Genomic DNA, 14701 nt, shown 5'->3' on the forward strand with positions numbered 1-14701 from the left:
GGGAGAAGGTTACTTTACAGTCTCCGTAGCCAAGAAAAAGGCCTCAGGAACCATATCCTTAGTGTTAGCGAGGCATGAGAACAGCGTAGAGATGAGGGAGCTGAGTAAGATACTGAGGAGGGCTGTGTTTTGGTTGGCAGCTGGGTGTTCACTGTGGGGTTGGGGAGTCACGTCACAGGTCTGTTCTTCAGTTCAGGGTCAATATGATAGGCACTGCAGCGGAGAAGTGTGTGCTCAGCTCCCAGCCTTAGCTAAGGGCATTATCTTTAGGACTTAGGGATGTATGCAGTTGGCTTACTGGGATCCCTTAAACTGAATTAACAGACCCTTCACCAAGCAGAAGCATACATCCATGTGGTGTTACTAGTTCATGGCAGGATCCCGATACAGATTATTTAGGCCGGTCTCAACAGGAAGCAAGGAGGCTGTCGAAATTTTGGCAGACTCCGAGTGTTGCTGGGGTAATGTCCCTTTTGCTTCATTGCCACCTCCACCAGCAAACAGTGGCTCTTGCGTGTAGAGGTCTCTGTGGCTTGAAATGCTGAGCACCAAATAAAAATCCGTCTCCGTTCTCCTCAGATCTGAGGTTTTTCTTCTAGTAATTATATGGACTTCAAGGGCCAGGATTAAGTATGTTTTAGCCTAGAATCAGACGATGAGTAGCAGTGTTTTGCTCCTGGACTGATCCACTTTGACGTGCTCCCTTTCAACCACCAACAAAAGACAGGAATGTCTGGATTGTTGCATGTGTAGAAGATAAACAATCATTTTTAACATGAACTTGACACTTCCTTGAGTAAAATACGTCCAAGTGGAGACCAGTGACAAGTGGTGTTCCTCAGGGGTCAGTACTGGGGCCAGTGCTGTTTCATATCTTTGTTGGTGACATGGACAGTGGGATCGAGTGCACCCTCAGCAAGTTTGCAGATGACACCAAACTGTGTGGTGTTGTGGACATGCTGGAGGGAAGGGATGCCATCCAGAGGGACCTTGACAGGCTGGAGAGGTGGGCCTGTGAGAACCTCATGAAGTTCAACGAGGCCAAGTGCAAGGTCCTGCACATGAGTCGGGGCAATCCCAAGCACAAGTACAAGCTGGGCGGAGAATGGATTGAGAGCAGCCCTGAGGAAAAGAGCTTGGGGTTGCTGGTCGATGAGAAGCTCAACATGAGCCAGCAATGTGCACTGGCACCCCAGAAAGCCAACTGTATCCTGGGCTGCATCCAAAGAAGCGTGGGCAGCAGGTCGAGAGAGGTGATTCTGCCCCTCTACTCAGCTCCTGTGAGAACCCACCTGGAATACTGCGTTCAGCTCTGGAGTCCCCAGCACAAAAGCGACATGGAGCTGCTGGAGTGGGTCCAGAGGAGGGCCACGAAGATTATCAGAGGTCTGGAGCACCTCTGCTATGAAGACAGGCTGAGAGAGTTAGGGCTGTTCAGCCTGGAGAAGAGAAGGCTCCAGGGCCATCTTATAGCAGCCTTCCAGTACTTAAAGGGGGCCTACAGGAAAGCTGGAGAGCGACTTTTTACAAAGGTGTGTAGTGATAGGACAAGGGGCAATGGCTTCAAACCAAAAGAGGGGAGATTTAGATTGGATATAAGAAAGACATTTCCTTAGGGTGGTGAGGCACTGGAACAGGTTGCCCAGAGAAGTTGTGGCTGCCCCATCCCTGGAGATGTTCAAGGCCACACTGAATGATGCTTTTAGCAACCTGATCTGGTGGAAGGTGTCCTTGCCCATGGCAGGGGATGTGGAACTGGATGATCTGTGAGGTCCCTTCCAACCCAAACCAGTCTATGAATATTCTGCCCTCACACCCAAATCCTGTATTAGTTGAATTTAAAGAAATGGGATGGAGAAAGTCTGGAGACAGGATCTTTTCAAGTTTCTGAAGTCTTTCCTGCTGTGATGCTCAATGTGAATAGTAAACTATAAACTGAGCTCCCTCTGAGGAGTGAAGTTAATTCTGAAAGCAGAGGCTCAGTTCCCACAGAGTAACCTGCCTGTAAATTATTGCCACAGAGCTCTGGTTCTGCATTAGGTAAGTATTTTTGCTGGAATGGTGCCCCATAGGAGTGGCAGGGATAAGGCTTACTTCACTCGCTGTGCTGGCAGTGGTGAGTGAAGCACTGGGTACTCTGCACGTGCATGCCCAGCGTACTCTGAGCTAGCTCAGACCCTCAGCTGTGAGGATAGGAAAATGACCTTTTTTTTAGTGTGTTAACAGCTTCAGTTTATTATAAAGCTGCATTTGCCATGAACTGATTCTACTTTTTCCCGTTGACTATGATATTAGCAAGGAGACTTATGTTTAAAGGAAGCTTTTTGCTTCTCTGTTTACTGTCTATCACTGGTGGTGAAATTTTTGAAAATTTTTGATCTTATTTTTCTTTTTTTTTTTTTGTCTCCTCTCCTGAATTTCCAGGCCTGCAGGTGGTCTCTATGGCATTGATAGCATGCCGGATTTACGCAAAAAAAAGCCAATTCCACTTGTCAGTGATCTGGTAAGATATTTTTCCTCAGCCACACAGTCATTGGTGCAAATGGCTTTACTTTTTGGCATATGTTAACATTGATTGTCACTTCAAGAATTTGGAGGTTTCCTGTTTAATTAAATTAATTCTTACAGTAAGGGGTTAGGAGTTGTGCTTGGAAAAATCTCAGTGAAAATGAACTGCGATTTTGTAGACAGTTTTATTGATTTGACAGAATTAAGATACTTTTCATGTTCTTCTTTTTTTTTCCTACACATAATATTTGATTATTTTGAGACCTGCATTATTTTAAAATGTTTTCCTAAAAATCATATACTTTGGGGAAGGCCACAATATCCATGTGAGGTTTGGCAACTTACCAGGAGATTGGAATTTCAGAGGATAGATAAACGAGCATATGTGCTTGGATTTTTGAAGTAATTTGCAATATTGCAAGTAGCCTTCTGCACTGAGGAAACACAGGAACCAAGCGAGTAATAAGGACAAATTTCATATGCTCGTGTGATATGGTGAAATAAGGCCTCTGCAGGACAAATGGTTTTCTGTTGGCTGTGTTCAGTACGCATGGCGATTCCATAGTTGGGAGAAATGCTCTAACAGCTGAAAGACCTAAGTTTCCATATCTTGTAATTCCTGTGAAAAGACGCATGCAATTCTCTCTGCCAGCTTATGCATGGGAAGCTTAGTACATGTCTTACTAACTGCTTGTGTCTTAAATCTTTGCAATAATGGCGTTAACTTGTGTTACTTCCTTTGTATGCTTTCATTCTCTCTCCCTGCAGGCCATGGTAAGTGGAGCTAAAGACTATCCACTAAGTGTTCACCAGAAACAAAACTTATTTCACCTTATTTTCCCTCCACTTTTTTGTTTTTTATTTTGAACCTGCGATATTGCAGTGCGTGTGTATCCAGCACTCTGTCCTGCTCCATCACTGATAAAATGAACTTTTTCAGTCTACCTTCAAACTGCATAAAGCAAAGCATAAATGGATGTTTCTCATAGGATTTGATGACTTCAAAGCAGATGTTCCTAGCTTTAATTTCCTTCCCTGCCTTCATCTAACTGGAGTGGCTTGCTGAAGAAATTGTTTGTATGCCAGTGTGAGGTGCTGCAAAGATGCTGCCCTGGGCTGTCCGAGGCTGCAGAACTTAGTGTTGGCGTGATGCAAAAGAGGCCATCTTGAGGGGAAAATGCTGTTCATTGTGTTCAGTGATGGCCAGTGAATGTGATACACCAGCACATTCAAACCTGTGCTCCCAGCCCACTCTGTTCTTTTTTTTGTTCTGTTTATTTGTAACCCTGTCACTGTCACGTTTGGGGGTGTTGTGTATGTTGTAAAACTGGTGAAACAATCTTCTTTTGGATATGAATGAAGTTAGATATAGGAGAGTGAGTCCCACGTAGCGACCTTAGGCAATGGCAGGGTTACCATTGCTACCAGAACATGGAAGTGTAGATGTGGACTTGGGTTTCATTCACTGTTCTTAGGAGAGAAACAAATAAAAATTTGAGAGTGAGACTGGTTGTGGGCAGATGTAAACAAGTTGGAGACCTTTCAGAGTATGCATTTGACTTGCCGAGATGTGAGCTATCATTTAAGAAACCAGCTTGAATGTAATAGGCTGCTAGTTTGATGTCTGGGATGACAAGAGTCTGGGCATGTAGTACCAGTGCATTTCTGAATATTGGTGATGAGTAACAAACTTTCTTCCTTCTTAGTCACTGGTTCAGTCCCGGAAAGCCGGAATTACCTCAGCAATGGCCACTAGAACATCTCTCAAAGATGAAGAGCTGGTAAGTGGGAGGGTTGCTTGGCTCATGTTAACTTTTAGTAAGCAAATTAAGGGAATTTGGCTCTCTGGGATGCAGAGCCAGCTTCACAGATATCTAAAAATATAGATGCAAAGCTTCTTGTATCATTTGTTTAAAGAAACCAAGCATGTAAAAAATAACATTTAATGTGTCAATATGATCCTGAAAAATGTAATCTTACCATTTCCTTCTGTGCTATCTACCATGGGGGACAGTGTGTGAAGCTTGCTTTATGCAATATATTCCTTATCCACAAACCTTTATTATTTTCTTTCATCTCCCTCACTTTTTAAAATGCCCGGAGAAACATTTTTGGAAGGGTGTCCTCTGCTGCTGCTTGTAAAATTTTGATAAATTTGGCTACCTCAAATGCACAGATTTATTGCACTGCTCATGCCTTTTTCCTTAAAACTCCTGTGTTAACCAGCAAAATAGGTTCAGTGTCCTTCCTGGGTGTTGGATCTGTGCTTTTGCCTTTCAGAAATCTCATGTCTATAAGAAGACCTTGCAAGCCTTAATTTACCCCATCTCTTGTACAACCCCACACAACTTTGAAGTGTGGACAGCCACAACTCCTACCTACTGCTATGAATGTGAGGGACTGCTGTGGGGTATTGCACGGCAGGGAATGCGCTGCGGTGAATGTGGAGTCAAGTGCCATGAGAAGTGCCAAGATTTGCTCAACGCTGACTGCTTACAGAGTGAGTAGTGGCCGGTGGAGTGTGACTGTTCCAAAAGTGTTACCAGAGCTTTCCAAAACATATAGATGATACCTCAGTGATTTGAGGCTTTGGGCAACCTGGTGTAGTGGAGGGTGTCCCTGCCCATGGCAACGGGGTTGGAACTAGATGATCTTTGAGGTCCCTTCCAACCCAAATCATTCTATGATTCTATGATTTATTAAAATGACTGCATATTTTCTGAAAAGGTGCCATTGGGCTAAGCCTACCCCCATCACCCTGTGGACACAGAGGGCGCCACTGATGCAGAAGAACTTTTTTGCAACGTTGTGCTTGATGTGCTTCAGAAGGTTTAATTCTTGAGTCTTTCACGTCTGTTTGATTTTAAGCCATGTAATGTTTAATCTTTCTCAGTGTCAGCTGAGGTGATGTGTTTCCGAACATATCCTGCATGGAAGAGAGGTGTTGGGCTGGATAAATAGGGTGCTAGGCTGGGTATTCTGACTTCTCTTCTGTCCCTCCTGCCCTGGTATCCCAGTCAAGTTACTTGTTTGAGCCATCAGCCAGTTTTCCTGTTTTAAGCACTTCAGAGCAGCACTGGTTTCCTGCTTAACGGTCAGAGACAATGGACTTAGCTCAGATTCTCTGTACCAAGTACAGATTGGCAAGGCATTTTGTCTTTTTAACAGTAGGGTCTCATGGCTGAATTGCTTTAGAGACCTGGGGCTGAGCCAGCACAGATGATGGGTCAGATAGGAAGGTGGTGTTTCAGCGTATGGACAGTATTTCGTCTTCCTACTAGCATTTCTGTTTATTTTGTTGGTTTTTTTTCTGCAGCGTTCAAAAACTAAGCCCTCTCTTCAAAGAAGAACTCTTCAAAGAGCTGTGGTTTTGCAGGATAAATGAGACCTTACACAAGCAATGGAGAAGTTTAAAAAGAATTGGATTAAGGGGAGGAAAAAGAGAGAAAAAGTATTAATTTGGGCATCTGGCTTGATCAGGTTATTTGTATTTGCTTATAAAACAGTTTCTGGATTTGGTCTCAAATTTATGTTCCTGCTTGAGAGCAAAATATCTTAGTCTAAACGGAATGAAAATTTCTGCCATATGTGTTAAATCTTGAGTAGGAAGGTGGGGCTGTTTCTGTTCACTCTTCATTTTCTTGGCGTTCCAGCTTCATGGACCAAGTCTAAGGAATCAGAAAAGTTTGTCAAGTATAAACAGACTTATTGCAAATCCACGTTAGCCATTATAGGAATATAAAGAGTCAAATCTTGTACCTGCCACAGGCTTTAGTTGTTTGGGAAAGCCAGACTGGATGATCCAGCAAGGGGTACCAGTAAATCACAGGTCATTTGTCTGTCTTAAGCTTATCTTGAGACCCCAAATGGACGTTGTTTATGCTTGTATTTTTGTTGTGTGCAGTCTTAAATAAGTCATAGTTAGGACTGAGGCTATTTGCAATGTCTTATTTATCAGACACAGGTGATGCTGGTGAAACACCTCTGTTCCTCCTCAGTTGCTTAGTGTTTCTAGATTTGTCTTTGAGAGTTGTGAGGTGATCTTTACAGTTTATAGCATTCAAGCAATTGCATCATTGATAGCTTGGCTTTGTTGCAACCATTTTGTGGCTAAGGAAAGAGCTGCTGTGTTGCAATTAGTTCAGGAGAATGTAGTTAAGCCATTACTCAGTTTTCTGTCAAAACCTGATGTACAGGATGGGTTAGATTCAGGGTAACTTTGTTTCTGCAGTTCACCAGAACTGTTTACTGACTGGTGATTTTCAGTAATTGAGATTAAAAGCTGCTGATATGCACGTCCAGACTTGATTCAGATGCATGTTCAAGGTGTTGTGATATCTCACTGTGGGGAAAACGCTATGGTGAACAGCAGAAAATTAGGTTTGCACCAGCAGCAGCGAGGAAACAGGTACAAAGCTGTTGTACAGAGCAGAGGTCATGAAGTTGAAAACAATAGAATAAAAACTAAATTTAGGAAATAGCTAGTGACTAAGAGGAAATACATTCCTGCAGAGGACAGCTGTGGCTATCCATCTTCAAGAAAGGAGACTTCAGATTAGATTGGATACTAGAGACACTTCAATGGTAATGGGGAAAATATGAGAATGTCTTGAAAGAGGACTGTATGAGTTTGTTGATTTTTCAAAAGAGAGGCTTTGCAGTGTGGGATGGGAGGAAAGGAACAATGCTGTTTCAAAAAAGTAAAAATAGCCATACGAGGTATGCCCCAATAGAATGTTTCTAAAGGGATGTCGTGGAGCCCAAAGCAGAGGTGTAAGATGTGTGTAGAGCTCCTGCGACTCTGTTTTACTCTTGCAGCTATCCATGACTTAAAGCCTTTCTGAGCAGTAGGTGCTATGTTTAATAGCTGGCAGTGATGACTCTGTGAATTGGTTTAATCCTTATCTGAACCTGTTTATGCCTGAACTATGTTGGGGAAAAGGGAGATAAGCAGCAGGGAGGAAGATGGTATGGTTAAGCTTACTGTTTACACAGAAAAAAATGAAATAAAGTTGCTGTAAGAATATTAAAGGTGGTAGTAGAAGACAACATCAGTGATGAGAACAGGCAGTCTGTGGAACAGCTTCTGAAGAATAACCATAGGCGCAGGTTTTCTAATCTCTGTTTGGAATTAAATGAGCTTATGCAATAGGCTGTGGGATGTGGTGATGGGAATAGTCTGCGCTTTTCTATGAAATAGAAGCAACTACTGGAAACAACTCTACTTTTCATATATGGCAAAGCATTAGATGAGAACTTGCTATTTTATTCACCAGATTGCAGATGTTTGCTTTGCACATTTCCTTTCAAAATATAAACACGAGGTTCTTCAGCAGCCAGAGTTAAAGAAACAGAGAGGAAACAGCTGAGATTAACACTGGGCTCAAAACTTGTGAAGCATGTAGAAAGGTAAAACCCAACCAAACAAAAACTTTTCTTACAGAGTTGTTTGAAAGCTGCCCAGCATCAGAACAGGGAGGATACAGAGACTGAGAGAGGGGGGACTGTGGGGGTACCCAGTATGAATGTGGTGTGTATCATTATCCGGGGTAGAGATGTAAAGGAAAACCAAGGTAGCAGTTGTGTAATTAAAAGACAGAGGAGGCAGAGGAAACACAGTGCTGGGAAATTAAGATGATGCTGGGGCCAATATTTGGATGTGCTGCTGGGTTGGCAAAACAAATGTTATAGGCTTTTTCACGCAACAGTGTTCTGTTCTTTGGGGTGTTCATGCTAAAACTCCTTCTAACTGAAACCCACCAGGCCAGAAGAAAATGAGAAAATTAAATTAATTTTTATAAACGTTTGAAGAATGTAGGCTGTGCTTGAGGAATGAGAAATGGGGTTTCCAGGGGAGAAGCAACAGTTTAGAGATTCAATAAATTCAAGACTGAATTTTCTGTATACTGAACTCAGGAGGGATTTCTTCCTCACAGAAGCTTTATTGTTGCTGTCAGTAAAAAAAACCCAAAAACCAACAACACCACAGCATTCTGAGGACATATCTTCACTTAGTTCTGTTTAAGGCTTCCAGAAAATGTTACATTGGAGTAAAATGAATTTTTAGGCTGGTAACAAATACAATTCTATTGATTATACCTTGATGCCTCAGGATGTATCTTTACTTCAGTCTGTGTAAGTCTTCCAGAAAATGTTGCATTGGAGTAAAATGAATTTTCAGGCTGATCATAAACACAGTTTCGTTTTCTGTGCCTTGGAATTTTCGGTAGACACCTGGGATTTTATTCCTTAGAATCAGAATGTGCTGTTGATTCATCTTCTATCCTTCAGTGCCTGTCTGTGGGAAAGAGAAGGATCTCTTTCACCAAGTCTGTTGGAATTAGGTTTGGTTATTTCTGCTGAGGGTGTTTTTCTTACTCTATATTTTTAAGAAACTGAGTATCTAATACAGTCAACAAATGTGTGGGACTGCAGTGCTGAAATACTCAAATGCAGCAACACTTTGTTGGAATTTGAAGGAAAATCCATTTGCAGACTGGTTCAGCAGGGCTGTTTCATGAATTGGCAATGTCTGAAGTGCAGTAAACTGGAATCAGTTGCGGCATGTGTACTGCAGCCATCTGGTTTATGGCTCTGTTGGAACCTAGTTGTTTCTCTGACAGGATGTTTCTTTATTGTAGGTTCTTAGAAGACATTATTCTGATGATGGAATGCTTATCTTTTTATCGTAAGCTCATAAATACTTGCTCAAGGGAAGATGCTCTCTTTTTAGCCTTCTGCTATCCTTGGAAGTACTTGAAATCTCTGCTGCACTGGTACACTTCCTTTCTTACTTGGCTGAAAATGGATGGAGGAATGTTCTTTAAAATCCCCATAGCATGCAGAGTTTTTGGAAAAAGACAGCTTTTATCTCTTGCCCTGAGCACTGGTGTAGTACTAAATAAAATACAATGGGTTAGGCAATGTTGGTATTAAAAGAAGAGTGAAGCTGAGGATGGATGTGTAGGATGCTAAGGAACGAATGCAGAGAAGTAGGTAGAATTATGAAGAAATTGGAAGGGAAGGACATTATACTAGCAAGATCCTAGTGAAAGGGGCCCGTACAGTTCTGGGCTAGCATTTGAAAAGCTGTAGTGATAGGCTTCTCCAAGTGTGTCCTGTTTTGGTTTTTTTTTTTTTGTAGTGATGCTGATCTAGTCCTCCCTAGATTACAGTTAAACCTGAGAAAAGAAATTGCATATCAGAATCTGGTCCTCCAGAGATCTTGAAAATGAGGAAATAATATCTCAAGCTTCAAATTACTGTTGAACAGGAAATCTGTGTTGTAAGTGTGATGAGCCATGTATGTCTTTATTAGTGCTTCTTTATGATATGCTGGAGCAACAAACCTTGGGAAGCATCATACAGCTGCATTTCTGAATACACTGCTTTTGGTACTGTTCTGGCTCCTGGGGTTTTGGTTCATCTCTAGAGTTGTTCACTGCTTTTTGACTCAGGACTGGAAGTGAGGTATATTTGTTGCTTTTTGAATGAGAAACTTGTTTTTGTTGCACTCTGAATTCAGAGTCTGCAGTCCAGAGACCGGCTCCGTGAGCGGACTGTTAGTGAGACCAATTAAGTCACTCTTGTGATAATCATCTTGGCTTCTGGGTTGAATGATGTTTAAGACACTATGGTGATGAACACTTGTTTGCTCCCAGAATCCTGTGTAAGAAAATATTTGCGCAGGAGGAGGAAGGATACCTTTATTTGAAACTTGAATATCTATTTTAAGTTTCAGAAATACATTATTTCTAAACATTAACCACCTACTGAACAGCTGTCTTCTAACCTGCCAGTATTGCTTTCTTGACTTTTTCCTGTTAAATCATAGGATAACAGCACTGACAGTTTACTAATAGCTGTATCAATACAGTTCCCAATATAGACATATTTACTTTCTGTTTCCAGTCGTAAATTGACTCATAATTCAGTCCTAGAGAGAAGAAAAGCCCAGTACCATTTGTGTGATACTGTGCACCGTACTTATATATTCCTATGGCTTTCTATTGCCATTTACAGGACTACTTGAAAAGCAGGTTCACTCGCCAAACCCTTCTTTTTGCAGCTGAATAAATACGATCCAAGCCCAACAGCAGGAAAAGCACCCTCTGCCATCCAGTACAGTGACATGCTTTGGGTTTATATCACACACATTATAGGCAATTAGTAGCCTGATGGTTATTTTGGAAACTCTGGGGGCTTTGTACCAACAAGCAGCTGTTAAAATTAAGAAAGAGTGTGTTATCGAGAGGGAGGGTTTTTCTTGTCTTTATTAATCCATACTGTTAAATAAGGTGTCTGATTCTGGCTTTCGCACTGCAGTTCAAATGCAATCTCTGCAGGAAGAGAGACCTTTCCCAGGGAAGGAATGACAGACCCTTCTTGCTTGGGCAAATTAAATTATCTGGGCAGAGTGGGACAGCAGCATGGACGAAGGTGGGAGGGTTTTGTCTGAAAGTCAGAAAGCAGAGCCAAGCCTCAGAAGTGACAAAAGAGAGGGCTTTCTAGGTGTCTATGTAACATGGCTTGCTTGGCCTGCAGCCCAGAATACCCTGGACTGCTGCTAGCCTTGCAGAGGATTAAATGGCCCCACTATGCAAAGTCTCTGGAGGTCCTGAGGATACTAAACATGTTTTTAACTGGAATTCTTCCATTTGTCCAAGTTTGCGTTCTAAAGCGTTGTTTGATGCATCTGGAATACTTGCATTAAGACAATGACGCAGACCATGCCACTCCAAAACTGTGATAACTCTTGTCCCATATCAGTGATGAACAGTGAAACGTTTTATGTTTGCAAGTTGCCTGGCTGGTAATTTATTTAGCAAATGGTTCTGAAATAGAGTGCTCCACTTGTGCACAACATGAACTCTTAAATGTTTGAATTTGCTTCTTAATTTCCTTAAAGTCAGAAAGGTCAGGGCAGGATTGGTTTCTTTGGATCACTACAGATTTCAGAATTCCAGCTAGGAAAGACAAATTGTTCAGCTTGGCCTTTCCCAATTTCCCAGTAATTCTCTGTAGCTCTGCATATACTGTGTAGAGTCCACCTCCGTCCCCAGAAGACTTAGTTCTGTTAAAGCTGAGTAGCACTTCTTATCTGAAGTTCAAAGTGTAGCCCCTGGTATCATTTCGGTCCTTTAATAAACGTTGGGCCCACCGCCGGCTGATTGCCTGATAGAAGACATCGCTTTGGGTGGTGCTAGTTCTTCATCACTGGCGAGTAGAGACAGCAGGGACTGCGTAATTAATTCCAGTATTTTGATTCCATTTCATCTTAAGCCAACAATAGGAAACTCTGGGATAGGTACATTTTATTGTACTAAATGAAATACCGAACATCAAGCCTTTAGCAAGTAAAATGAAAAAAATAATTGTAATGCGGCGTTACGGCTTGTTTTATGCTCAGGTCTTTAATAGCATGCCTTGGTATGCAGTGTCCTTAATGAACTTCTGAAACTTCAGCAGTCACAGTCTGTTCCAAACTGTGTTTTTGTTCTTTTTGATTCGGATGGTGGAAGTTATAATTGAGTTTTGTTTCTTTATTGAAGTGAGTTTAGTAACGGTGGAAGGTGTTTGATTGAAGGCCCTAGAAATGGATGTCTTCAGGCAGTGTTAGTCACTGGGCACCCTGTCGAGCCTGCTAACAAGGTTGCCCGTTATGTTGTACTGCTGGGGGTCCTTCATGCGTATGTGTTCATAGAATTTTATTCATATTTGGTCACTGCCTGCTGAAACTGTTTCATATGCAAAGGTGTCATGCATTACATTAAAGGTGCTCCAGATGTCATATTTGCCCACTTCTTCCAGAAGAAAACAGTTTTATGTATCTTTGTGACTGATGGCTCTCTTCGCACACGCTTGCACCTTCTTGATGCTTATTTTTAAGGTAATTGGATATTTAGTGAACACCTGGATGAAGATAATTTTTCTAGGACAAAGCTTACTTTAATTAAGCTATCCTAGAAAAGAAAAACAAGCAAAAGTGTATTAAATTAAACAGAAATATCATGATTGAATGTATTCACAGGACTTTTGTACTGGTTTAACTTAATCTGATTTAAGATCATAACTTGAAATCACTGCAGACTGCACGTAGAGACTGTGTGAAGCGTTGAGTTCCTACTTTTCACTTCACACCGTGGTTTGTCTGCCCTGTTAGCTCATGTCAGTGCTTTCATGACCACGTGCCTCACATCTGACATAACAGTGGCTGAATTTTGACAGCAAACATGACTGTCAAAATTGAATAGGGAGTAGCTGGTTGTGAGAGCATTCTTATCTCGTAATTATGTGAACTTTTAAATTTTGTAAGAGGTACGCAAGTGACCAGAGGCCTCTCCTTTTCCAGTTACAGTTAAATACCTGTGTAGTACAAAGCCCTGTGCGTGGCTCTTGTGATTCCAGCTGCTAGATACTGTACTAGTGCCCCATACTTCTGGTGGCCCAAGTTTTTAACTATTGGATTTGCTACCTTATAGGTATTTGTAGTTACTATGCCTATGAAGTTCTAAGAATAGATTGAGTTGTCTCCTTATAAGCTAATAAAATAGAGTGGGATCTAGAGAGGCACTTCAGATGCCTTCAGCTTGATGGCCTGATCCAGACAGAGTGGTTCCTGACAGAAGAATAGGACATGGATTATGCAATGACTCTGTGTGGAATGGGGAATCCTGTGGCACACATCAGTAGGAAATGCTGACTATGTTGGTCCATCTGAGCTTCCGCTCTTCTGTGGTGCTGAGGTGCATCATTGAGACAAGCTCATAGATGCTATTTGTAATGCAGGTCCTATGTCCACTTCTTAGTACGTGCCCAAGCAGGGATTTATTTATTCAAAGCAAGGTGATGAGAGGAGGGGACATGCTGATGTCTGCTGTTAAAGAACCTCATTTTTGGGTCTTCCTCAGCTGCAAGGGTATTAAACTCAGGCCTGTTGTCAGGGGAGCAACCTAGTCCCAGGTTATAGAGAAATCTGGGCACTCACCTTCTGTTATCCTCTCCTAGCTCTGACTGATCCAGATTACCTTGTGTTTTTGTTGAAATGAGGGGAGTCTGACTATAAAAGTCAGTAGCAAGAGCCGTCATGGCTTTGATCCTGCGGTCCAAATTCAATGAAACATGACTTTGTGTTTGCCTGTTTCTGATAAGCTTTGTGTACTTTCTGGTGCACAGGAGCAGCGGAGAAGAGCTCGAAGCATGGAGCTGAAGACCGAACCCAGAATTTCATCATGGCAATGAAAGATCGCATGAAAATCCGGGAGCGGAACAAGCCAGAGATCTTTGACTTGATAAGAGATGTGTTCTGTGAGAGCAAATTGACACATGCTCAGCAGATGAAGACAGTGAAGCAGAGCGTGCTTGATGGCACCTCAAAATGGTCAGCAAAGATCACAATCACTGGTGAGTGAGGGAGGCATGGGTTCTCTTGGCCTCACTGGGGAGTCCAAGGTAAGAGAGAGTTGGTGCGAAGCTAGAGAGAAGGGAGAAGAAGGGCTTCTCTGACCTCTGTCTCTTTCTGCTCAGTGTACAGGTAGCAGGCGGAGATACTCCTACCCCAGGCCCTATAGTGCACCACGAGCTGAGACTCATCAGAAAAGCTCTCTTGAGTGATATTCCTTTTTCTCTGGCTGTTCTAAGCTGCTGCTTCACATGGTGTGTGGACACATTGTCTTATTGAACAGTGGTGGTAACCCTTCTCTTTTCCTTCCAGTGGTGTGTGCTCAGGGTCTGCAGGCCAAAGACAAGACTGGCTCCAGCGATCCGTACGTAACCGTTCAAGTGGGTAAAACGAAGAAGAGGACAAAAACGATTTTTGGGAATCTGAATCCTGTATGGGAAGAGAAGTTTTACTTGTAAGTGCTCTGACAAGGACTCTCAGCCCCATTTTGCCTGTTTGTACAATCTGTGCTTCGACAGCTGTGTTCTCTCTGTCAGTATGCGTTCCCACATCACCTGTGTTGTATGATGGTTTTATTTCCACTCAGCGTCGTGTGTGCATCTGGTGGGTTGATGTCTTTAACAGTGTACGTAGTGCACACCTGTTCGTCTCATATGTCTTACTTGTGTAGATATAAATTGTCTGCTCTGTGAACACTTTTGTATTGATGTTTCTAGAGAAAGCTAAAAAAGAAAGGAAAATCTTGAACTCTCTGACTTTTGTTCCTGGACAACAGACATACATTCAGAATTC

The 14701-nt window shown here is 42.3% G+C and overlaps 1 protein-coding gene across 5 annotated transcripts in view; it reads left to right on the forward strand.

Annotated features, from left to right (window-relative positions):
- Positions 1-14701, forward strand: part of UNC13B (unc-13 homolog B) — a 198376-nt gene that overhangs the window by 110880 nt on the left and 72795 nt on the right. For 4 of the 5 annotated variants that reach the window (XM_086629933.1, XM_086629934.1, XM_086629931.1 and 1 more), the window contains 5 exons: positions 2425-2503; positions 4215-4289; positions 4789-5008; positions 13684-13911; positions 14222-14363. In XM_086629933.1, coding sequence (XP_086486059.1) covers positions 2425-2503; positions 4215-4289; positions 4789-5008; positions 13684-13911; positions 14222-14363 — 744 coding nt within the window. Of the gene's footprint in view, positions 1-2424; positions 2537-4214; positions 4290-4788; positions 5009-13683; positions 13912-14221; positions 14364-14701 lie in introns of all 5 variants that reach the window. The other variant, XM_086629930.1, reaches the window with a different exon arrangement.

Source organism: Tauraco erythrolophus, chromosome Z (genome assembly GCF_009769465.1).
Source record: "Tauraco erythrolophus isolate bTauEry1 chromosome Z, bTauEry1.pri, whole genome shotgun sequence".
In the NCBI taxonomy this organism is placed as follows: domain Eukaryota; kingdom Metazoa; phylum Chordata; class Aves; order Musophagiformes; family Musophagidae; genus Tauraco; species Tauraco erythrolophus.